The sequence below is a fragment of the Engystomops pustulosus genome, chromosome 3 (assembly GCF_040894005.1).
Source record: "Engystomops pustulosus chromosome 3, aEngPut4.maternal, whole genome shotgun sequence".
Lineage (NCBI taxonomy): Eukaryota > Metazoa > Chordata > Amphibia > Anura > Leptodactylidae > Engystomops > Engystomops pustulosus.
Genome location: NC_092413.1, coordinates 60,965,803 through 60,991,621, shown reverse-complemented (window position 1 = coordinate 60,991,621; position 25,819 = coordinate 60,965,803). Strand labels below are relative to the sequence as shown.

At 42.4% G+C, this 25,819-nt stretch overlaps 1 protein-coding gene across 8 annotated transcripts in view; it reads right to left on the bottom strand.

Annotated features, from left to right (window-relative positions):
- ADGB (androglobin) overlaps positions 1–25,819 on the bottom strand; it is a 261,865-nt gene that overhangs the window by 110,104 nt on the left and 125,942 nt on the right. For all 8 annotated transcript variants that reach the window (XM_072140923.1, XM_072140925.1, XM_072140926.1 and 5 more), the window contains 7 exons: positions 24,580–24,715; positions 22,240–22,354; positions 21,338–21,511; positions 18,734–18,869; positions 16,826–16,957; positions 6,913–7,006; positions 6,244–6,375 (listed from right to left, as the gene is read on the bottom strand). In XM_072140923.1, the coding sequence (XP_071997024.1) occupies positions 6,244–6,375; positions 6,913–7,006; positions 16,826–16,957; positions 18,734–18,869; positions 21,338–21,511; positions 22,240–22,354; positions 24,580–24,715 (919 nt within the window). The remainder of the gene's footprint in view (positions 1–6,243; positions 6,376–6,912; positions 7,007–16,825; positions 16,958–18,733; positions 18,870–21,337; positions 21,512–22,239; positions 22,355–24,579; positions 24,716–25,819) is intronic.

The following is a 25,819-nucleotide window of genomic DNA, read 5'->3' as shown; positions in this document are numbered from 1 at the left end:
TGCTTGGAGACCTGCGACCGTTGTGTTTAGCTCTTAGTGACACGCATATCCACCTCAAACACCGAAGTGGGACAATTTATTAGGGGTTTGAGTAGAATTAGGCAGAGTCTGCTGATTTTTTTTTTTTTTTTTAGCTGTATTTCATTTTATAGCTCAAACTCATCTTGCAAAGCAGTGTGCTCTCATTGTAGGCTACAAAATAGCCATAGGAGAACCCCAACGGCTTACTTAGGCCTACAATAGCGTTATATTTTCCTTTTTTTTGTTTGCTTGTGGCTGGGCTTGCTGGCACTAGTAGTGCAGCTAGTACCATACTGTGAGGAATTTGCTGGGAGACCTGCGACCGTTGTGTTTAGCTCTTAGTGACACGCATATCCACCTCAAACACCGAAGTGGGACAATTTATTAGGGGTTTGAGTAGAATTAGGCAGAGTCTGCTGATTTTTTTTTTTTTTTACCTTTATTTCATTTTATAGCTCAAACTCATCTTGCAAAGCACAAAATCCAGTTGTGTGCTGTCAGTGTAGGTTAGAAACTAGCCATAGCAATAGGATAGCATCGTTTTGTTAAAAAAAAAAAAAACTAAAAAAAAATAAACACAAATTTATTTTTTTTTCAAGTTTACACTTTAATTTGGAAAATGTTTAACCCGAGGGCTAGGGGTAGAGGACGAGGGCGTGGACATGGGCGTCCAACTACTGCAGGGGTCAGAGGCCGTGGTCCTGGGCGGGGTGAGACACCACCTGCTGATGGGGGAGCAGGGGAACGCCGCAGAGGTACACTCCCTAGGTTCATCATGTCTCAAGTTACTGGGACTCGTGGTAGAGCACTGTTGAGGCCAGAACAGTGCGAAGAGGTGATGTCGTGGATTGCGGACAATGCTTCTAGCCATTTGTCCACCAGTCAGTCTTCCACGCAGTCCACCCATGTCACCGAAATCGGCACTCCTCCAGCTCCTCCACCTCAGCCTCCTTCCCCCCAGTCTGCCCCCTCCCACCAAAATTTGGCATTTGAACCGGCATACTCTGAGGAACAAAACACTTGTCCTGCTGCTGCTGAGCTATTTTCCGATGCCCAGGTTTTCCAACAGTCGCAGTCTGTGGGTGATGATGACATTATTCACGTAGTGGAAGAAGTGTGTAAAGAGGTGTCGGACGATGAGGAGACACGGTTGTCAGACAGTGGTGAAGTTGTTGTCAGGGCAGGAAGTCCGAGGGGGGAGCAGACTGAGGGATCGGAGGATGATGAGGTGACAGACCCAAGCTGGGTTGATAGGCCGGGTGAACACAGTGCTTCTGAGACGGAGGCGAGTCCTATAGCAGAACAGGTTGGAAGAGGCAGTGGTGGGGCCAGACGGAGAGGCAGGGACAGAGCTGGTGCATCAGCGCCAAATGTTGCCCGTAGTCAAGCTCCCGTGGCGAGGGCTAGATTTTCAGAAGTCTGGAGGTTCTTTAAAGAAACACCGGATGACCGACGGACTGTGGTGTGCAACCTTTGCCAAACCAGGATCAGCAGGGGTTCCACCACTACTAGCTTAACCACCACCAGTATGCGCAGGCATCTGAATGCTAAACACCCCACTCAATGGCACCAAGCCCGTTCACCTCCGGCCGGGCACACCACTGCTCCTTCCCCTGTGTCATCTGCTAGTCAGCCCCCTGCCCAGGACCCCGGCCCAAACACCTCCCGTGCGAAAACCCCATCTTCGCCTCCACGATCCTCCACAGCATCCACCAGCGTTCAGCTCTCCATACCCCAGACGCTGGAGCGCAAAAGGAGGTATAGCGCAACCCACCCACACGCCCAAGCCCTCAACGTCCACATCTCCAAGTTGCTTAGCCTGGAGATGCTGCCCTATAGGCTGGTAGAGACCGAGGCCTTTCGAAACCTCATGGCGGCGGCCGCCCCTCGGTATTCGGTCCCCAGCCGCCACTACTTTTCCCGATGTGCCGTCCCAGCCCTGCACAAGCACGTGTCAGAGAACATCCTCCGTGCCCTGACCAACGCCGTTTCTGACAAGGTCCACCTGACCACGGACACGTGGACGAGTGCTGCCGGGCAGGGCCACTATATATCGCTGACGGCACATTGGGTTAACTTGGTGGAGGCTGGGACCGAGTCTGACCCTGGGGCTGCTCATATACTGCCGACGCCGAGGATTGCGGGGCCTACCTCGGTCCAGGTCTCAAAGGCCTACTATGCCTCCTCCTCCTCCCACCCCTCCTCCACCTCCTCCTCTGAATTACAATCCGTAGGCATGGCGCCATCAGTCGGTAGCTCTAGGCACAGCAGCAGTGCCATCGCTAAGCGACAGCAGGCGGTGCTCAAACTGCTGAGCCTAGGCGATAAAAGGCACAAGAGTTATTACAGGGCATCACGGCGCAGACTGATCTGTGGCTGGCACCGCTGAACCTGAAGCCAGGCATGGTTGTGTGTGACAACGGCCGTAACCTGGTGGCAGGTCTGCAACTCGGCAGACTGACACATGTGCCATGCCTGGCCCATGTGTTAAATCTCATAGTTCAGCGTTTCCTCAAGACATACCCCAATCTGTCTGATTTGCTCACAAAGGTGCGCCGCATCTGTGCGCATTTCAGGAAGTCCAGCACAGATGCTGCCACTCTCAGGGCAGCGCAGCGCCGCCTCCAACTGCCCCCTCACCGACTGTTGTGCGACGTGCCCACGAGGTGGAATTCAACACTAACCATGTTATCCAGAGTTTACCAGCAGCGCAGAGCGATTGTAGACTGCCAGATGTCAACTTCCACCAGAACTGGTAGTCAGGTCAGTCAGCTTCCTCAAGTCTTCAATGAGGAGTGGACGTGGATGTCTGATATCTGTCAGGTGCTGAGTAACTTTAAGGAGTCAACACAGATGGTCAGTGGCGATGCCGCCATCATCAGCCTCACCATCCCGCTGCTTGGCCTGTTGAAAAACTCTCTGGTCAGCATGAAGTCGGAAGCTTTGCGCTCATCACAAGAGACGGGGGAAGAAGATTCCCTTGTTGATAGCCAAAGCACCCTTAGGTCTGTTTCTCAGCGCATATCGGAGGAGGTGGAGGAGGATGAGGAGGAAGAGGAGGAGAATGTTGGCGAGACAGAAGAGGGGACCATTGTTCAGTCCTTCACTGTTCAGCGTGTATGGGCAGAAGAAGAGGAGTTGGAGGAGTTGGAGGAGGAGGAAATGGGCAATCAGGTCAGTGAGGGGAGTGAATTCTTGCGCGTTGGGACTCTGGCGCATATGGCAGATTTCATGCTAAGCTGCCTATCCCGTGACCCTCGCGTTCAAAGAATTTATTCCAGCACCAATTACTGGGTATTCACTCTCCTGGACCCACGGTACAAGCAAAATCTTTCCACTCTCATCCCTGGAGAGGAAAGGAGTGTGAGAATGCATGAATACCAGCAGGCCCTGGTGCACAAGCTGAAACAGTATTTCCCTTCTGACAGCGCTAGCGGCAGAGGGCATACTTCTGCGGGACAAGTAGCGAGGGAGAGTAGGCGACCAGGCAGCTTGTCCAGCACTGGCAGGGGTACGCTTTACAAGGCCTTTGCCAGTTTTATGTCACCCCAGCAAGACACTGTCACCTGTCCCCAGTCTCGGCAGAGTAGGGCTGATCTTTACAGAAAGATGGTGAGGGAGTACGTAGCTGACCATACCATCGTCCTAAATGATCACACAGCTCCCTACAACTACTGGGTTTCAAAGCTGGACATGTGGCACGAACTGGCGCTGTACGCCTTGGAGGTTCTTGCCTGCCCTGCCGCTAGCGTGTTGTCCGGGCGGGTTTTCAGTGCAGCTGGTGGCATCATCACCGACAAGCGTACACGCCTGTCGACTGACAGCGCTGACAGGCTGACGCTTATCAAGATGAATAAAGCCTGGATTTCTCCGCATTTCCATTCTCCACCAGGTGAAAGAAGCTGAACCTGAATAATGTATGCACTCCTCCTCCTCATTGTCCTCCTTCTCCTCCTCTTTGTACACTAAAGCAGAGGAAACTGGTTATTTCTTTGCCAGGGCCAACTGGCTCTGACTATAGTACTCTATGTATTTAATTTTTCTGGAGGGCCAACTACCCTGTCCTCTGTTTTAAACAATTTTTGGGAGTGCCACATACAGGCACTCAATCTATGTAATTTTTCTGGAGGACCAGCTACCTGCTCCTCTGCTTTGAAAACTTTTTTGGACTGCCACATACAGGCACTCAATCTATGTAATTTTTCTGGAGGACCAGCTACCGTGTTGTCCGAGCGGGTTTTCAGTGCAGCTGGTGGCATCATCACCGATAAGCGTACACGCCTGTCGACTGACAGCGCTGACAGGCTGACACTTATCAAGATGAATAAAGCCTGGATTTCTCCGCATTTCCATTCTCCACCAGGTGAAAGAAGCTGAACCTGAATAATGTATGCACTCCTCCTCCTCATTGTCCTCCTTCTCCTCCTCTTTGTACACTAAAGCAGAGGAAACTGGCTATTTTTTTGCCAGGGCCAACTGGCTCTGGCTATAGTACTCTATGTATTTAATTTTTCTGGAGGGCCAACTACCCTGTCCTCTGTTTTAAACAATTTTTGGGAGTGCCACATACAGGCACTCAATCTATGTAATTTTTCTGGAGGACCAGCTACCTGCTCCTCTGGTTTGAAAACTTTTTTGGACTGCCACATACAGGCACTCACTTTATTTAATCTTTTTGGAGGACCAGCTACCTGCTCCTCTGCTTTGAAAACTTTTTTGGACTGCCACATACAGGCACTCAATCTATGTAATTTTTCTGGAGGACCAGCTACCTGCTCCTCTGGTTTGAAAACTTTTTTGGACTGCCACATACAGGCACTATCCAAATTAAATTGTCTCCATAGCAGCCTCCACACGTCGTCTTTTTAGCTGCCTTCACACGTTGTCTCCATTGCTACCTCCACACGTCATCGCCATAGCTGCCTCCAAAAGTAATCCATATAGCTGCCTCCATACATGGTCCCCTTATCAAACGAGCTGTGTCAGGCAGAATTTTGGATTGTTTTCATGGCTTCCATGTTAACTTTGTCGCCACCCTGCTGTGTAATCCACAAAATATACTGGCAAACTTTTATCATTTACCAATATTATTTCAGCGCTTCTTGCGCATCTGTTTACATTCCCCTCACCCGCCATATCCTAAACTTATAAGAACGCTACTACACTTGATCTTATACAAAAGGTTCTTAGAAGTGCTGTTTGGGGAGTAGCCTAGAGACAGGGGCTTGGATTGGCGAAAGCTCGCCTGGCAGCGGAGCGCCAGCTCCATCCCAAGATCCAACTAACATAGTTTTAACTGCAGCACCTTTAATCTACTACTAGTTCACTGCCTCCATACATGGTCCCCTTATCAAACGAGCTGTGTCAGGCAGAATTTTGGGTTGTTTTCATGGCTTCCTCATCAAACTTGTTAACTTTGTCGCTACCCTGCTGTGTAATACACAAAATATACTGGCAAACTTTTATCATTTACTGATATTATTTGAGCGCTTCTTGCTCACCTCCTTTGGTTCCTCTCTGCCACCCATTGGTTTTAAGCCTGAGTCCATTTGGGGTATGTTGCCAAGACACTCTCTAGCCTGCCGCTGCTGCCGCTGCCTCTGCATAGTCCCCTATAGTGTCAGGGTCAATTATTGGATGTTTTAGATGCTATCTAGCCTCATTCGGTCACTCTGTCATTGCCATGCTGTTGCCCATACTTTTGGCATAATGGTGCGATTAAGCAGCCTCAGAGGCATCCATGCATGCTGCCCCTGCTGTTTCCTGTCCATTTCCGTGGTGTTTCCATCATTTTCTGAGGTTCCCAGGTGCTTGGCCAAGCTTCCCTGTGCAGAGCCTTGGTCCCCTTGAAAAATGCTCGAGTCTCCCATTGACTTCAATGGGGCTCGTTATTCGAGACGAGCACTCGAGCATCGGGAAAAGTTCGTCTCGAATAACGAGTACCCGAGCATTTTAGTGCTCGCTCATCTCTACATGCTACATAAAAATTCTCTATAGTAAAAATTCCTGGTTTCTCCATAGGCAATCAGTTGTTTGCCCCCATATTCATATAATAGAAGGGTTTTTTAAAAGTTGATCATTGTTTATCCACACAAACTTTGAAGGAAACTTTGAGTTTGAAGGAACAGGTAGTAGAGTCAAATGCCATACTCCTTCTTTAATATAAGGAGAGTGACTATATATCCTTTTTTATCAGATCCACCAAAACTTATTAAAACTTACCTGAAAACTATAAACCATGAGTTTGCAGCTTGATCTGGGTAAGTAACAGTATAATCAGCAAATGAAATCCTATATCGTTCATCTGCATAACAAGGATATTCATGTGCAGCAGCACTGCCCTTAATCAAAAACCTGAAACATATTAAAATATTGATATTATCATTTACTGTCAATTTAGGACTATCCTGTACAAAGTTAAAACATAACAGTGTACTTATACTTGCACTAAAAACTGAATTTCCCATAAATTTAGTGTAAAATAGTCTATAATGGCAGGTGTATGTATGGACCTGTCAACAATGCCCATGTTTATAGTTTATATCATATGAAAATGGCTAAAATATATATCTTCATGGTGTATCTGCCAGCTTCTGTCCTGAAGTAGGTTTGCGTAAAAACCTCCGAACATTCAGCCTGACACCACTGGATGGGCCTCTTCTCGCCCCCTCCTTTCCCACATGGCGTGGGGTAGTCACATTTTTAATCACTATTTTTTGCAATGCGCAATAATTTGCAATTATTTCTGAAAACTGGCATAGAAGAACAGCTAAATCACCCCCTAGGAGTCTATAGGAAAAGATACCCTTTTCAATTTACACCTAGTAAGTCTAATAGGTAACAACGATAATCTTACCATGGCTGTAGATACTGTACTTGTATTTAGCTTACCTCAATAAGTTAATGCCATACTGGTCAGCATTTGATTCGACAACTGCAATAATTTTGTCAAGAACTCCTTTCACCAAGATGTTTTCTTTGGTCCCTAAAACAAGCAGTGACGAAGGAATTTAGTAAAATACAATTTAGTGAAGTATAATTAAAATAAAAATACATATTTCTTTTTCTTATGATTTTATTTCGTCAAATGACCTTTGGGTTAATTCCCTATTCTTCTTTTGTTAACAATGCAGTTTCATTGTAGGACAAAGTCAAGAACATATTCATGCTACTGAAATAATAACCAGGAATAGGCATCCTTTTTACATGGGCCTAGCTATATTGTTTGCCTCCATAGTAAACTACATGTGCACATACACTCACCGGCCACTTTATTAGGTACACCATGCTAGTAACGGGTTGGACCCCCTTTTGCCTTCAGAACTGCCTCAATTCTTCGTGGCATAGATTCAACAAGATTTTGGTCCATATTGATATGATGGCATAACACAGTTGCCGCAGATTTGTCGGCTGCACATCCATGATGCGAATCTCCCATTCCACCACATTCCAAAGATGCTCTATTGGATTGAGATCTGGTGATTGTGGAGGCCATTTGAGTACAGTGAACTCATTGTCATGTTCAAGAAACCAGTCTGAGATGATTCCAGCTTTATGACATGGCGCATTATCCTGCTGAAAGTAGCCATCAGATGTTGGTACCAAGGGGCCCAAAGAGTGCCAAGAAAATATTCCCCACACCATGACACCACCACCACCAGCCTGAACCGTTGATACAAGGCAGGATGGATCCATGCTTTCATGTTGTTGACGCCAAATTCTGACCCTACCATCCGAATGTCACAGCAGAAATCGAGACTCATCAGACCAGGTAACGTTTTTCCAATCTTCTACTGTCCAATTTCGATGAGCTTGTGCAAATTGTAGCCTCAGTTTCCTGTTCTTAGCTGAAAGGAGTGGCACCCGGTGTGGTCTTCTGCTGCTGTAGCCCATCTGCCTCAAAGTTCGACGTACTGTGCGTTCAGAGATGCTCTTCTGCCTACCTTGGTTGTAACGGGTGGCGATTTGAGTCACTGTTGCCTTTCTATCAGCTCGAACCAGTCTGCCCATTCTCCTCTGACCTCTGGCATCAACAAGGCATTTCTGCCCACAGAACTGCCGCTCACTGGATGTTTTTTCTTTTTCGGACCATTCTCTGTAAACCCTAGAGATGGTTGTGCGTGAAAATCCCAGTAGATCAGCAGTTTCTGAAATACTCAGACCAGCCCTTCTGGCACCAACAACCATGCTACGTTCAAAGGCACTCAAATCACCTTTCTTCCCTATACTGATGCTCGGTTTGAACTGCAGGAGATTGTCTTGACCATGTCGCCATGTGATTGGCTGCTTAGAAATTAAGTGTTAACGAGCAGTTGGACAGGTGTACCTAATAAAGTGGCCGGTGAGTGTATATACTGTAAATCGAGGATATACATGTCAGCAAATATTCCTGACATATGTTCTTTTGACACTACTTACAGTAGTACTAATACGTGTTATGTATTGTTATATGCATATTCTGATTCTAATCAAAAGGTAATCATGGTTATCTTTGTAGCAAAACTATAGGTCAGTTCAAAGTCAACATCATAGTCTATAAGGCCTTGGAATTCTATGCATTCCCCAGGATGGTAAAATCTTTACCACCACAAAGACTGGATCTTAATAGTTGCCACAATGGCATTCACAAAAATAAAACATGATAGCAATGACATTAAAATGCCTGGATAAGATGATTATTAGCTTCAATATGGCTATGATTAACATGGCTTTATATGTTATATTGGTTGCCAGGACAGCAAGGATATGAGAAATGCTGCCATGGCAATAGTGATTTATTTACATAAGAAAAGTGACATAGTGGTTGCAATGCAAATTAAGACTTAATACCAAAATGGCAATGACTATTGCTATCAAGGAGAAAAAAGCAATGCCATTAGAATGCTTTTGATGGCACCAATAAGGGGTTGTTATGGTAATAACTATGCAACAATATTCCCAATGTTAACATTGGCATAAGAATAATTTCCATGATATGTACAGCAAGGTTATGATTGGTACCATAGTGGTTACCATGAATGAATAATGGCTGTACCCAGTTGATGAGTTAATTGTTATTATGATAAATATTAAAATTCTACTGCTTGCCATGCAATGACCTTGATGGGATGGTGGTGATAATACAGCACTGATATCACTAAGACAACACTAATAAAATAAACCTAAAAAAAAAAATGTAGGTATTTGCTGGCTATTCTGAAAATGATAATGGCTATGAACATACGATTTTAATAGCAGAATACTTTATTATGACAACAATGATTTGAGAATATTGACCATCACAAAACGATATAGTAATGGTCACTTTGACAACAGCTACTACACTGTTTTCAACATTTCTATGTCACACTAGTTGATAATGTGATTTAGTTTCACAAACATTTAAAAAAAAAATAAAATTAGCCATTGTGCGTCATCTGTATTAAAAAATTCATTGCATATATTTGCAATAATTTCTAATAAATACACTAAAGTCGGGTAGGGGGCATGGCCTGGCCATGGAAGAGTGAGAACACTTCCCTGTCTAGCTTCCTCTCTGGGACAGGGATCAGGAGACAAAAAAACATTCTGGAAGCCTCCAAAAAGTCCCAAGGGTTCTAAAAAGAAGAAGGGACCCTCTTCTGCTTCTCTCATCTGCTCCAGCACGAAGGGCATCGGGCGCTTTTTCACACACCAGCAGCAGCTGCTGGCCCTGGACCCCATGGCAGTACTGGAGGTGTTGGCCCCATACATCTCTCCCCCCTGCAGCCATAGTGCAAACTCCGGTTAGCTCACTGGCCCCTCTGCTTGCTGCTTCCACCATCTTTGGCGCTGCTGAGCTCAGTACTCACACATGGAAGCAACAAGGAGCAGCGCACATAGCACCTTCAATCTGGAAGCACAGCTGTTAGGAACCCCTGCAGGACTTGGCAGCTATGTCCACATCCCCTTATATCAGTGGTGGCGAACCTATGGCACTGTCTGTGGGCACCCAGGCCAAAGAGGACACAAGAGATCTTCATGAAATCCCAGACAGCCCAGGACTTTCTGCACTCAGTGCTATGTTAAAGCGGCATCGCTGCCTGAGACTACAGGAGTAAGGTAAGGGAAGGTGTTGGCAAATCTGGATTATCATTGTAGCTTCAGCTCCGGGCCCGAAAATTCTTCCTATTCAGGGGAACCTGAATTTGTCACTCTCTCTTTCTACTGTATTGGTGTTCTTAGGATACTGATACGATTGAAAGCTATAACAGAGAAGGGACCAAGAAGTTACTGCTTAAATTGCACTTAAATGTTGACACTTTGGGATAAATAAGTGGGTTTTGGTTGTAGTCTGGGCACTCCATGTCTAAGAGGTTACCATCACTGCCCTATATGCCTCACTTGTTAGGGCACAGGCCACCACCTTGTCATGGGATCTTCAGGGGGAGACATCACCTCCTGCAGCCACAAACAGCAGGCCCGCTACCCTGTCAGAGCCACACACAGCATTGCTTTAACCTGCTTAAACCTGGGTGCCTTCAGCCACAGGTTTATCATTCAGCATTTCCTCCACTTACTATGGTTTGAACCGTATATCATGCGTGCCTCTGGTTTTTGTCCTGTGTCAGTCTCTGGACTCCCAATTTTTTTGTATCCATGTTACCTACTTTAATTGATGTTTATCTTGGGAATCCAGTATCACCATTATAGTGTTGGGTTTACTTTGGATACTTATCATTGATGCGTTCTGCAGGACTAAACTTTGGCATATACATCTGAATTGTTGACAGTATTCTGTGTAAGGAAATTGTATATTTTTGTGCTTTGCACACACCTGTGGCTGTATGTGGGTCCTTGTTATTGGCTCGGATCCACTTTGTTTTTGTAAATATGTGTATTTATACACTTTTTAAGTGGTTTTAAAACATATATGTGGGACTTTTTTGTATATTGTAATAAAGTTTTTTGATTCTTTTGCCTATACACACTTGCCTTTTTCTTGTTGGTTCTATCTTCAGGGGGAGACATCACCTCCTGCAGCCACAAACAGCAGGCCCTCTACCCTGTCAGAGCCACACACAGCACTGCTTTAACCTGCACTTGGCAACATTGCCTGGAGGTGCTTGTGGCAACTATGAGAAGACCAGTAACCTGCAACCCTTCCTGGCTTCCTTAGATGGCCTCTATTATAGCTCCCCTTTAAGCTCACCCATGTAGGATGCACTGGGAGGAGATTTGGCATGCTCTCTTCACAGCCCTCCCACCCAACCAACTGGCCTCTCCCAAGACATGGAGGCTCTGGCTAATCTTGGATCCCTTCATGCCTACATTCACATCATACCCACCAGGGAGAACATAGAGAACTACCTAGAGCAATCTCAGTGCAATACCATGCCTAGTAGAATCGTATTGAGCAGCAGAAATGTCCTAATGCATAAAGAAATTCATCAAGTTTATGAGCGGGTCACCACTCTTAAGTTATAATCCACACTGTCTTATACATGTACAATATAGTAACTGTAGTTGGCTTTGTTGGCGGAGGGGACAAACTGGGCAATTGCCCAGGGCTCTGTCCTCAGAACAGTGTGACTGTTCAGCCCTGCATAAGAGCTAGCTTTTGGTCTTCTTCAGCTATGATTTTACTGTACTCATAATGAGTACTACATCACCACCAGACCCCATCAAACTATAGGAGGGGAGAAGAGAGGAAGGGCAGAGGTGTGAGCACTGGAGATAAGGATGGAGTCAGCGCAGAGGATAACCAGAGCCAGGCTGTAAAATCATCATCACACACAACAGATAATCCTCCATAATAATCATCCATCCATAATATATAGGAGCCATAGAAATCTATGGGGGACATGATCTGATCTCAACCCCCATAACGGCCATGTGAATAAGCCCTTAGATAGTGCACAAGCTGGGGAACCACCCCCCGATACTGGTAATGGATTAATACTTGGCATGCAAATATAATCTTCTTTCATTAAAGTGCAATCCAAAATATTTAATGTTTCAGTCTGTTTACTTTAGCTTCATCACATACTGAAATATTAACAAATTAATTACACCAATTATTACAAATTTGTTGTCCATGTAAAAGAGGTATATAAAACAAATTGGTTTTGCAGACATATTATTTTGAAGTTAAAGGAGCAGCTTATTTGGCACTTAAACCTTTATGTAGCAAACAGAACGGAGAGTGTGGGAGTGTTAGCGAGCATTCATTAGTCATAAGTGTGTGGTATTGTGGAGGTTATGAGTGAGGGGGCAGCTGCTCTGATCTGCTGTACCACAATAAGTTTGCCAAGCTGGCGGATGAGGGACATATCTGCTCTGGGGTAGCAATGCTGCAGCAAGAAATGGCCTCTAACAACCAGTGGACTGTCTGCACCAGTAAGAAGGGTAATGGGAGCACAGGCAAGGTCAGACAGGTGCTGGTAGTAGGAGATTCCATTAGGGGAACAGACAGGGCAATATTTCACTAAGATTGTGCATACCGAACAATGGGGCTCATTTGCTAAGGGTTGTAATGTGTGCCGCTTTCGGGAAATGCAGGATTTTACATTCAAATGTTAAACAATGCACATACATGCACCACAAAGAAGAAGTTGCACTCAAAATTGTGATTTTTCCATTCACCTTGCAAAGTTGGCCACGCAAGAATTTTTCAGTGATGTGTCTATATCTTTAAAATTTGTTGTAATTTTGGCGCAAATCATTGTTAAAATATAGCAAATAAAAACTCCATGACTGACCAGGCACAGAAAAACTTCAGAAGAAGTTGCAGAAAAGTTTGAGACTTTTGTGTGACATTTTAATAATCGCACAGACTCATCTGCCTAATATATCAACTTCTAAGATAAATCAATCAAGTACAAAAACCGTAAAAAAAAAAAACCCCCATTAAAGACACCCACACAAATGTCCTGACTAAAGATAAATGACCCCCTTAATTTTGAAGGGCAAATATGATATAGTAGGTATCAGTGAAACATAAATAAATAAAACATAAATAAATTGGTGAGTAAATTTAATATGTGGAGTTCCTATGGGTGGAGATAAGGGGAGTAAAAATGATAATAAAATATTAGTAGGGCAGTGAACCTTTTATAGAGTGCCCAAACTACAGCCAAAGCCCTCCTATTTATAGCAAAGTGCCAACATGGCAATTTAAGCAGTAACTTCTTGCTCCCTTCTCTGTCATAGCTTTCAATCGTATTAGTATCCTGAGAACACCAATACAGTAAAAAAAAGGAGTGACAAAATCAGGTTTCCCTGAACAGGAAGAATTGTCAGACCGCCTGGAACCAGAGCTACAATAATAATGGCAATGGATCACCGCTCCCCGGTGACGTTACGGGGAGTGACGACCCTCGGCAAGATGGTCGCCATCATTTTGAAGCCGCCGGCGGTGAACGGTGGAAAACACCTGCATGTTACCGGTAAGACTTTGCTGCAATATGCAGCAAAGACTTACGGGCTATGGAGAGGGCTCAGCCTGTGAGCCCTCTCCATGCACCCGCACCCGGCATGTGATGTAGTATTACTATATACCCCTGAAGAAGTCGTCTTGCACAACAATACGCATGGGGAGCCCGCCGCTCTTGTCCTCCTTCCTTCTCCCACCTGTATGCCAGCCTATTGATATTCACATTTGTTGTCCTACCTAGAGCGTGTACCGTCGTTAGTAACTATGTGGATGATTCACTTGACCATAACTATTTACTTACCACGTATCATTGTCTACTCTCTTTGGCACATGCGCTTTGGCATATTTTTATTTAATTAGCACAAACTTTGTTATTCTTGTCTTTGGCTTAGTGAAATTAGGCGTACAAGCAGTTGTACATTGTTTACAGGGCAGTGTTTACCATATGGCTTGGAGTATTGATATTTAATCAAAAACTTTTTAACATCATGGTAGTATAGGGAGTGTGGATATCATTATCATGTGATTGGATAGGGGCGTTGTGGTGTTGACCTACACCCTGGTAACCACTATGAATTTATGTGAACATTTGTTATTTTAAATGATTTTAAATGTGTGTCTCCAATATGGTCTATTTTGTATATGTTTAATCATTAAATTAAACTCATCATTGTTCTGCATTGTTGAGCCGCTTCTTGCACTCCTTTCTCTTCTTGTAGTTTAATGTAGTATAACGTCACATGTCGGTAAGTGGTTAAAGTACAGGCAGTCCCCGGAGGTTTGTTCTTAAGTTGAATTTGTATGCAAGTAGAAACTGTATATTTTATAATTGTAGATCCAGACAAAAAATTTTTTGGCCCCAGTGACAATTGGAGTTCAAACATTTTTTTGCTGTAATTGGACCAAGGATTATACATAAAGCTTCATTACAGACACCTTACAGCTGATTATTGCAATCTGGGACTATAGTAAAGCATTCAGAAAGCTTCACTAGTGGCCAGAGGGGTCTGTCTGTAACTATGGGTTGTCTGTAAGTCGGGTGTCCTTAAGTAGGGGACCGCCTGTACAGAGGTTTAATAGTTTGAATGATTTTTTTCAAAAGAAAAAAGTATTGGGACTCAGCTCCATTCATCTCTTTTAAGCAGAGTTGCAATACCGACACAAACTATGGTCAGGTGTGGCACTGTTTTTAGAAGCAAGCAGCCAACCCCTTCTAAATAGCACTGAGCACAGCAAGTCCTTAGCTGTCTGGGAATCCATGGCATCCTCTTTGGTGAGAGGGCTCTGAGTGCCACCTATGCCACCTGTGCCATAGGTTCCCCACCACTGTTTTTTATAAGGCTCCAAATAAAATGGTGTAGAGGAACTGTTGATAAGTCAAATATATAAGGCTTAAAAATACTGTGAAGTACTGATCGTGGGGGCCTTCAATTACACAGATAAAGAGTGAGGGACAAGTCCTTCAAATGCAGCAGGCTTCTGTCAACACCGAAAAAAAAAAATACCTGTCACAACTAGTCCTGGAGCTAACAAGAGGGGGCACTCCTGGACCTTATCCGAACTAACGGAACTGACAGAATATCAAAATTACAGGTTAGGGGGAACCTGGGTAATAGTGACCAAAATAGCATTGATTTTATATTATGCTGTACTAACATGGTTAGCAGAGGGGCAGCGAACATTCTAAATTTCAGGAGGGCAAATTTTCAGAAGCTATGGGAGGACCTTAAAGGGGTTTGCCCATAAAAGCAAGTTCTCAATTTTAATCCCCTAGTAATGTTTACACAAAGATCCTTTTCAACCCCCTTACTTTACAATTTTACTCAGTTTAATAACTGTTTTAGTTCCTATCACTTAGTGATGGTCAGTATAAAATTCCAAAGTGAGAAGAATCTACCCTGCCTGACTATAATCAGAAGATTTATGGTCTGATCAAGGGGCAAACAAAATTGTACACACCAGTACTGATAGAGACAGGTTGAATTATATCTGTAAAATGCTGTATTTTTGTTAGACAGTTTATACTAAAAAAGTTCATATGAAAAAAGACACATGTCCATCAAGTTCAGCCAAGGAAGGGAAGGGATTGGATAAGGGAGGGATTTGGGGGAAACAATCCTATATAACATAACCGTCAATGTTATTTAGATGTAAAGAAAGCTCTCTGCTGTCCCTATTGTGACCAGCGCCTGAGGCAGACTATTCCACAGATTGGCAGTTCTCATAGGAAAGAAGCCATGTCACCTCTGGTGAATAAACCTTGTTTTCTCCAGATATAGACAGTGCCATCTTGTTTTTAATTTGATTTAACCTGGAACAACTTTTCACCATATTTTTTGTATGGACCATTCATATATTTATATAAATTAATCCTGTCCCCTCTTAGTCATCTTAGTTTTCCAGACTAAATAAATCTAATCTTTCTTCATAACTGAGACCCTCCTTCTCATTTTTGTGGCTCTTTGCTGCATCCTCTCCAGCTCCAGGGAATCATTTTTATGGACCAGTTCCTAGAACTGGACAGCATAATCCAATGCCTTGTACAGTGGTAATATTACATCCCTATCCCGAGTCAATATTATTCAATAATAATGAATTAGACAATGCATTATTTTTTTATCCAGAGTATATTTAAAAATCTTGTCTTCATGGGAATACTCCTTTAAAGGCATAAAAACAAAAGCAACCAAAAAATGAGACATTTTCACAAATATTCTAAAATGGTGGGGGTCAGAAACCAGAATGTAGCATGTGAAAGAGTGGGTGGAAAATAAAATAGGAGGACAGTTTAAGAAGGACATGTGTAAAGAGTTTTACGGACAATGAAAGTAAATACTAATTGGTAAATTCAGCAGAGAATATCTTAATGAAGACCTCAGCAAAACTTCATGATAAACCTTTCAAGTGTTGCTTAATGAACTCCTGGGTACCACTCAATTTTTGTACCCCATACTGCTGCAATTGATAATCAACCTATAATGTGATTTTTTTATTGCTCTAATTTTCCTTACATTTATGTATTCACAAAACTAATAACTTTGTGTGAGTTGTTTGTAGCAATAGGATTATGAAAAATGTTTTTATATTCTAAGATTGTATGTGGACTTGGAGCACTCTGGTGCATTGATACTCTGCTAGGAGTCAGATCTTTTATAAGTTTCTGTTTGAATAGTACAGCAATTTCACAGAAGGACTTGATTTGTCATTCCCTAAAGCAGATTTCTGGAACGTAGGGCTGGGTATTAGGCTGGAAGCTTGAAGTTTACAAAAGATGCAGGAACCGGAGCATGGTAAGTATGCTTACTTTATATTAGCCACCCCTGCTAATAACTGCAAAAGACCTTTAACTGCTGAGCTGAATAAGCATCTATATTTCCTACAGCCCAAAGAAAAAACATCTACAAGGATTACCTGGTTTTCTCCCATTTAAACATTTTCGATAGAAAATCCCTCTCCACCAAGCTTGAATTTTAGATGATGCTGAATTTTCAACATTAGTGGAGATTCTGTTTTGCCAGGAAGGTGGTATTTCTGTCTTTGGATCTTAAAACATAAAATATAAATAATAAAACACAAATCGTTTACTACAAAAGCTTATGAAAGTAGAGAACATGAAAAATATTGTTTGCCATGTACTGTCTCCAGACTGTCTAGGTCTTCAATAACTGTGGCTGATAATATGTTCTGTAACTCTTCCTTAGTAAACTGCTGAATCAAATCTATGTTGGAGGCATGAGAGCAGCATATTAGCAGCTCACCTGCTAATTGTTTAATAAAAACCCTAATTGCTTCATAAGAACCCTGTAACTAAATATAAATATAGTAAGGAAAATATAATATAATATATATAAGGAACATTGGTCTTCATCCTGCATAGCATGTAATATGCAGGCAGCATACTACATTTAAAGGACATCTACATCAGAATGTCTGGTGGTATACTGCTCAGACTTACTTGGCTGTTATGTTTACTACTATGAAAAACAGGTTTTCTTAACTTCAGGAACATAAGCATCCATCTGAAAAAGAGCTTATAAAATATGCTAATGACCTGGAGGCGCTCCAGCCTACATCTCCGGAGCACATGTTGGCTCCACAGACTAATTATATATGCACGCCCCCACTCTCTGAAGTTGAGACTGGCCCCACCTGCTGTCTCCAGATCAGCTTAGTAAACAGGAGGGTGGGACCAGGCTCAACTTCAGGGAGTGGGGCTCCTTTAAATATCTGCCTTTTCTAGGGTTAGATCATGAGACCAGCTCTGGGCAGCCATTTAAGAGACAGATTAACCGCTAATGAAGTAGGAAGGCACTAAAGAACAAGATATAGATTACTAATCCTTGCCAGGTCAAGAGCAGCAAGTCACGTAACAGAGCCTCATCTGCTGTTACCGCAATCAGTCTGCAGATTGCATAACACACACTGTGCAGGCTAAATGTTTTTTCTTAGTAATGGAGTAATAGAGAAACCCGCTGTTTTATAGGAAAAGTAACAATAAAGTCTTAGAATATAATTTATTACACAAATGTCCCCAACCCTTCTCCGAAACAATATCAAAAATTCTCTCAAATGGTTATTACACTTTACTATTACAAAGGCTGTTGCAACTTCTGTCATATCTGATGGATGAAATAGTGTTGCATGCCAGACACTCAATGGGGGAGATTTGTCAGAAATGTCTGAGAACAAAACTGTTCTAGTCGCTTCTGTCAACCAATCATAGCTCAGATTTCATTTTGCAAAAGAAGTTTACAAAATGAAAGCTGGGCTCTGATTGGTTATCATGAGCAACTATAACATTTTTGCTCTCAGACACTTCTGATAAATCTCTTGCAATGTGTGTGTGTGTGTGTATTTGGCAATTAAAGGAATAGATTATTATAGTTCTTACTATAACACAGATGTTATATATAACCTGAATAGTGTTGGACAAGATTACTATTTTATTTGTTACAAATTTGTTACAAAGTATCCAGATATACTGGAATATATATATATATACACAGTTAAATTTTTCAACATTTAACCAAAGAACTCAACATTCTACTTGTTACAAATAACCTTAAAACTATTATTGTGAATATGTTACATTCTTAATAAAGGATTTGTGTTTCTTAAAACTCCAGTAAAGCAAGCTGTCATTGCACTCATAATCTCTAGTGTGTTTCTGAACAAAGATTATAACTGTTTACATTGACAGAAACAATCATAACATTTCACTTATTATGCCAAGATATCTTGAAGAATGTCTTAGGAAACTGCTATCTGATTAGTCAGGATTATGTTTGATATGCGTAGTCAGGAGATGAGCTCAGATACCTTGCATTAAATGAGATTCTGTAGCCAAAATAGCTGAGAAATCCATTGTGAAGACACGGAAAGCGAATATTAAGTCATGTGTAACTTTGTTCCCCATGGCTTCAGTCATGAGATGCCACAGAGCAATATGAAGATTCTGAAATATAAGAAGAGAAAGATTTTACATATATTCTACTATATCAAAACAAGACAAATAAAAACCCATCTTATTTGATGTTTGCTTCTCTGAAAATATGTATGTTTTTCCATTCATCAGCCTATAATTAACATATTTTATTGTTTTACTTCTAACTAAAGTTTTGGGTCATTGGCGCTGAAATAATAATTTCACCAGCTAAAAATTACATTCCTGGTGACCGGAAAAGGAAAAACATGTATACATACATCTAATATACACTCACTGGCCACTTTATTAGGTACACCTGTCCAACTGCTCGTTAACACTTAATTTCTAATCAGCCTATCACATAGCGGCAACTCAGTGCATTTAGGCATGTAGACATGGTCAAGACAATCTCCTGCAGTTCAAACCGAGCATCAGTATGGGGAAGAAAGGTGATTTGAGTGCCTTTGAACGTGGCACCCAGAAGGGCTGGTCTGAGTATTTCAGAAACTGCTGATCTACTGGGATTTTCACGCACAACCATCTCTAGGGTTTACAGAGAATGGTCCGAAAAAGAAAAAACATCCAGTGAGCGGCAGTTCTGTGGGCAGAAATGCCTTGTTGATGCCAGAGGTCACAGGAGAATGGGCAGACTGGTTCGAGCTGATAGAAAGGCAACAGTGACTCAAATCGCCACCCGTTACAACCAAGGTAGGCAGAAGAGCATCTCTGAATGCACAGTACGTCGAACTTTGAGGCAGATGGTTTGAGGCAGAAGACGGTTTGAGGCAGAAGACCACACCGGGTGCCACTCCTTTCAGCTAAAAACAGGAAACTGAGGCTACAATTTGCACAAGCTCGTCGAAATTGGACAGTAGAAGATTGGAAAAACGTTGCCTGGTCTGATGAGTCTCGATTTCTGCTGCGACATTCGGATGGTAGGGTCAGAATTTGGCATCAACAACATGAAAGCATGGATCCATCCTGGCTTGTATCAACGGTTCAGGCTGGTGGTGGTGGTGTCATGGTGTGGGGAATATTTTCTTGGCACTCTTTGGGCCCATTGGTACCAATTGAGCATCGTTGCAACGCCACAGCCTACCTGACCACAATGTACCCAACAACTGATGGCAACTTTCAGCAGGATAATGCGCCATGTCATAAAGCTGGAATCATCTCAGACTGGTTTCTTGAACATGACAATGAGTTCACTGTACTCAAATGGCCTCCACAGTCACCAGATCTCAATCCAATAGAGCATCTTTGGGATGTGGTGGAACGGGAGATTCGCATCATGGATGTGCAGCTGACAAATCTGCGGCAACTGTGTTATGCCATCATGTCAATATGGACCAAAATCTCTGAGGAATACTTCCAGCACCTTGTTGAATCTATGCCACGAAGAATTGAGGCAGTTCTGAAGGCAAAAGGGGGTCCAACCCGTTACTAGCATGGTGTACCTAATAAACTGGCCGGTGAGTGTATAAAGCTAGTGTATGTGTGAGTGTGTGTATATGCATGTCCGCTAAAGGAATCTGCTGATGCTTTGGCAGTTAGATTCTGAGCCATTATTGGTTAACTTTTACCACAGGTCATTGATGAGCTCTGAGCGGTTACTACTGGCAATGACAGCTTATATGTGACATAAGATGGAAATGGATAGAAACAGAGAGACAGGGAGGGAGAGTGAGAAAAAGGCAGGGGGAATGAGTGAGAGATAGGTGGGGAAAGTGAGTGAGTGGCAGAGAGACAGGCAGGGAGAGTGATAGACAGGAAGGGAGAGTTAGTGAGAGACAGGCAGGGAGAGTGAGTGAGTGAGCGACAGACAGAAAGACAGGCAGGTAGAGTGAGTGGGTGAGAGACAGAAAGAAAGGCAGGGAGAGTGAGTGAGTGAGAGACAGAAAGACAGGCAGGGAGAGTGAGTGAGTGAGAGACAGAAAGACAGGCAGGGAGAGTGAGTGAGTGAGAGACAGAAAGACAGGCAGGGTGAGTGAGTGAGGGACAGAAAGACGGGTAGGGAGAGTGAGCGAGTGAGGGACAGAAAGACAGGCAGGGAGAGTGAGCGAGTGAGGGACAGAAAGACAGGCAGGGAGAGTGAGTGAGTAAATGAGAGACAGAAAGAAAGGCAAGGGGATTGAGTGAGTGAGTAAATGAGAGGCAGAAAGACAGGCAGGGGGATTAAGTGAGTAAATGAGAGACAGAAAGACAGGCAGGGAGAGTATGTGAGTAAATGAGAGACAGAAAGATAGGCAGGGAGAGTGAGTGAGAGACAGGCAGGGAGAGAGATTCAGGCAGGGAGAGTGAGAGAGAGACAGGCAGGGAGAGTGAATGAGAGAAGGCAGGGAGAGTGAATGAGAGAGGCGGGAAGAGTGAGAGAGAGACAGAGAGGCAGGGAGAGTGAGTTAGAGACAGACAGGGAGAGATAGATACCTAGATAGATATAAAATATTTTCTGGTTAACCAATTTCTATTTTGTTATAGCTAAAAGCAGTTATTTTTACCTTAAAATGTTCATTTGTAAGTCTACAATGTTTTTCTCTCATTTGCTGTGGATAATGTGTAAGCTGCAATTCTTTTAATGCCCTGTTAAGTTCATTTTCATTACTAAAGTTATGCATAACTTTCAGTAAAGCTCTTATTATAGTTGAAGCCTGGTCCATAAATCGATAGCTTTCCTGTATAATACAATAACAATCACAATTAGATAATATATCTATTAGTTTCCAACATAGATTGTGAACTAGAATGTATTTTATATAATTAACTTTTTAATCCAAACCTAATGTTTGCAAGTCAATAATTAAGTTACAGTAATTGAGTCAAAAAAGCGGTATATAAGCCTAATTGATAGGTCCCTACTATACCAAGGACTACGCAATAATGTGTAATAATTAATAAGCAAAGCAAAAGATTTTTGGTGGGTCCCAATGCAAAACCTGCAGAAGGCCCCCTAACTATAAATGATCATATTTGAAAGAGACCGTACTGCATTCTCTTACCCCTCAAGTAACACCCCAGGATGTGTCAATTTTCAATTGATACTTTTTGTAACTGCAAATAATATACATATTCACATAAACTTACATGTATAGAGATAGCTGTACATTGCAATAAATTAATGTCTGAATTCAATAACCGCTTACTCACATCCGCCATACATGTACACCAGATGTAGGCACTGTAAAAATAATTACTACTTAGGAGTGAGAGCTGCTTATACACATTTGTCTTTGTTGTATTAACAAAATTATCACAACTAAAATAAAAAAAACTGAAAAAGTATCACAGTATCACACATTCTTCATAAAACAAGTACAGTGTTGCCATTTTTTACAGAATACAATGAGAATATAATAAATCATGTACAGTGACCTAGTGCTTTAGTTTCCATGGGAACATGTACCTTGTCAAGATATGGCATAACAGTTTCCTCATCACCAAAGACAAATGGTACTGTACTACACAGGTGGATATGATGCCCCAAGGGTGAACTTGCAGTGAAGCGTAAGACATGACGGCTGCAATGAAGACACATAAAAAAATTGTCTAATGAAAAATTTCAAGAATTATTTTACACAGAACTTAAAAGGGTGTTCCCATTTCAGCAAGTTAATGTTATTGTTTGTATTATAAAAAGTTCTATAATTTTCCAATATACTGTATAATCCTCACGGTATCAATTCCTCGCAGATTTCTAGATCTGTGCTTGTTGCCATTCTATGGAAAGCTTCTATGTTGTCTACCAGTGGACAGACAGATGCGCAGCTCGTTAGTATCATCGTAAATAATTAGAACTGTGGGTGATAACGAGCCATCAGATTTCTGTAGTAAACATAGAATGACAGCAAGCAGAGATCTAGAAAACCGTGAGGAATTTATACAGAAAGTATATTGGAGAATTGTATAATTTTTTGTATTACAGACAATAACATTAATTTGCCGAAATTGGGAAAACCCCTTTAAGCTTTAAATTGCAAGAAAAGTTTAATAACACATTCAAAGTAAAACTTCATACTTGAAGTAGAAAAACTTTTAAAAAACATTTAAGCAAACTTGCATTTATCTTATTCTCTTCAATAACTTTAGTTACATTAGGTCACCCACATGGGAAATTCTTCATCTCCTTTACTTAAAGGATTTTTCCCACAAAGGAGGGTTATGCCCATTCCAGGGGATAGGGCATAACTTGCTGATCAGTGGGGTCTCAGTGCCGAGACCCCAGAGGATGTTGAGAACGAGGGGAATAACCGACCCTTCACTGCTCCTCAGAATAATGGAGCAGACAGCCGCGCATGACCGTTCTGCTCCATTACTCTCTATGTAACTGACAGAAATTGCTGAGCCCTCACCGATCTCCATCAGCTCCATAAAGATTAATGGAGCAGAGCGGTCATGCGCGGCCGTCTGCTCCATTAGTCTGAGGAGCGTCAAGGGGTCGCTTGGACCCCTTGTTCTCAACATCAGCGGGGGTCTCAGGACTGAGACCCCCTCTGATCAGCAAGTTAAGCCCTAACCTTAGGCCCTAGCCTCTGTGGGAAAACACCTTCAATGTCATATATTTAGCCACATATCTCTTCTTTCTTGTATCAACAGGCAATCCCCGGGTTACGTACAAGATAGGTTCAATAGGTTTGGTTTTAAGTTGAATTTGTATGTAAGTCAGCAATGTATACTTTATAATTGTAACCCCAGTCAAAATGTTTTTGGTCTCTGTGACAATTGGATTTTAAAAATGATGGGTTGTCAAGAACCAGGATTAACAATAAAGCTTATTCCAAACACATTTGGTAACTGTTACAGCTTATCATTGTAGTCTCAGGCTAAAGCACAGCAAATTAACAAAATCCAGAGGTCCATTGGTAACTAGGGGTCGTCTGTAAGTCAGGTGTTCTTAAGTACAAGTTCTTAGAACAGTGGACTGTGTTTGTGTAACCAATGATATCCATTATAATCTGCACACGGTCAGGATTTGATCAGGATTTTGCATTAGTATTTTTAAGCCAAAACCAGAACTGGAACTTACACAAAGGAATGCACTGGTCAAATGTCTTGGAGCATTCTTAGTTTTGGCTTAAAAATCCTGACCATGTAGGATACCCTAAAGCTGGCCCATTTTCATAAGGGGAATTGTCGACCAGCAGTCTCTGGCCACTAGATGGGGCCCAAGCAGCAAGTCTGACTCCCAGCCCTCAATACAAATCAGGGCTATGTGTGTCTAAGATGCACACAGCCTTGATCACTGGGCACAGGCAGCGGAAACAGGTGACCCAGGTCCTGTCGTTTCTATCATTGCTTAAGCGACAGCACCTGGGTTGTAGAGAGGAGTGGACGGCACATCTGCCAGTGCCCTAAAGAGCACATGCGCCAGAAGGAGGCAGCTGAAGGGAATGCAGGTAGGTGAGTATTAATTTGTTAATTTTTTGTTTTGCTATGCTGCATATATAATGTGGAGCATGTGCTGTGACAGTCTATATACGTGGAGCATGTACTGCTCCCAAACACTAATGCAAAACACTGACCAAAACAGCGACAAGGGGATAAGGCATTACCCTTACAATGAACAATGATCAGCTTAGAACTTTGCATTTTATAATTTAAAATAGCAATATCAAAAAATCAACTTTACAAAAAACCCTCTAAAAAAAAAAATGGTGAAATCCAATGCTTCTCAAAACATTACAAATATATTGCATGCCATGGGCCACTGCGCACATCGGCCTGTGGAAAAATGTAAAATACAAACCCTGGAGGCAGAGTTATCATAGCCGCCTTCGTCACATAGGTATGTAGTTTTAATATAATTGGTCCATTGAGGAGATTTTTCCAAGAAAACTGTTCTGCTGTTAATATGCCCTTCTGACATCCGATATGCTCTTTCACTGAAAAGATACATTATCTGTAAGAGCTGAAAAATACTAAATCTACATATATAGTGTATACATACATGTATAGTAAAAACCATATATCTAGATATCCATGTAGGGTTTTTGGTAGTTATAGAATTCAACTCTCATCCCAGAAAAATATTTTGTACCATGTATATCCTGGAGATAATCAAAATATTAAAAGTACATTAAGAATTAAAATATTGATAATGAACCCATATTATCTACTACCCCTTATTAAATTGATATTGGACATTGTGATTTGGTTCTTGGTGGTTATTGCAATGTAAATGTCATATTTCAAGCTGAGAAGAAAATATACCAGGAAATTCCGATTAATACCGGCGCCAATCACACTGGCCCACATTTACTATGGTGCTTGCACCAGCTTAGTTTTCTGGCGAGTATTTAAAAAGTGCCTGAGCCATTCTTCATTCTTTATGTGACACAAATTTCTGCTCTGAAATGGGTGTTCCGGTGCTCAGTTGGACTGTGCAAAACAATAACCTGGCACTCCAAAGTATGTAGAGATACATATTTCCAATTTACCATGCAACCGAAGCATGTTGCACTGCCCATGTTAAAGGTACACCAAAAAAAAAAAAAGCAGTGCACTCTGTCTGAAGAGTGCAGAGGGCGCCAGATTCATGAAGAACGGTCGCCAGAAATCCTGAATCCAGTGCCCTCTGCACACTACACAGGCAAACTGAACAGGGCTCTTTCTTTTCTTGTATATTCTTCTTATTGTACCTATCTCTACGGTCGTACCAAGCAACTCTTGACAGGCAGCCTAAACCACTCCAGATAACTAATACGCCAGCATCCATGTTGTACCGATTGTACAATCTAAGAAGGTGAGCATAACTTGGACTTACTATTCAATAAGGTTTAACGCATGTGGCGCCTTTGCCTTCTCCCTATGTTCTTCTTTTAGATGTGTATATTTCATGCTGGCCATTCAAAAGAATGGTCACGCTTGTTATACATAGACAATTTAAAAGGGGTTTTTGGCGCACGCAATCGGACACTGTCAGTCAAACATTTGTATGCTTAAAGTGTGCAGTGCGCCGTTGGTGATCGTAGATAGTGCGGCAGTGC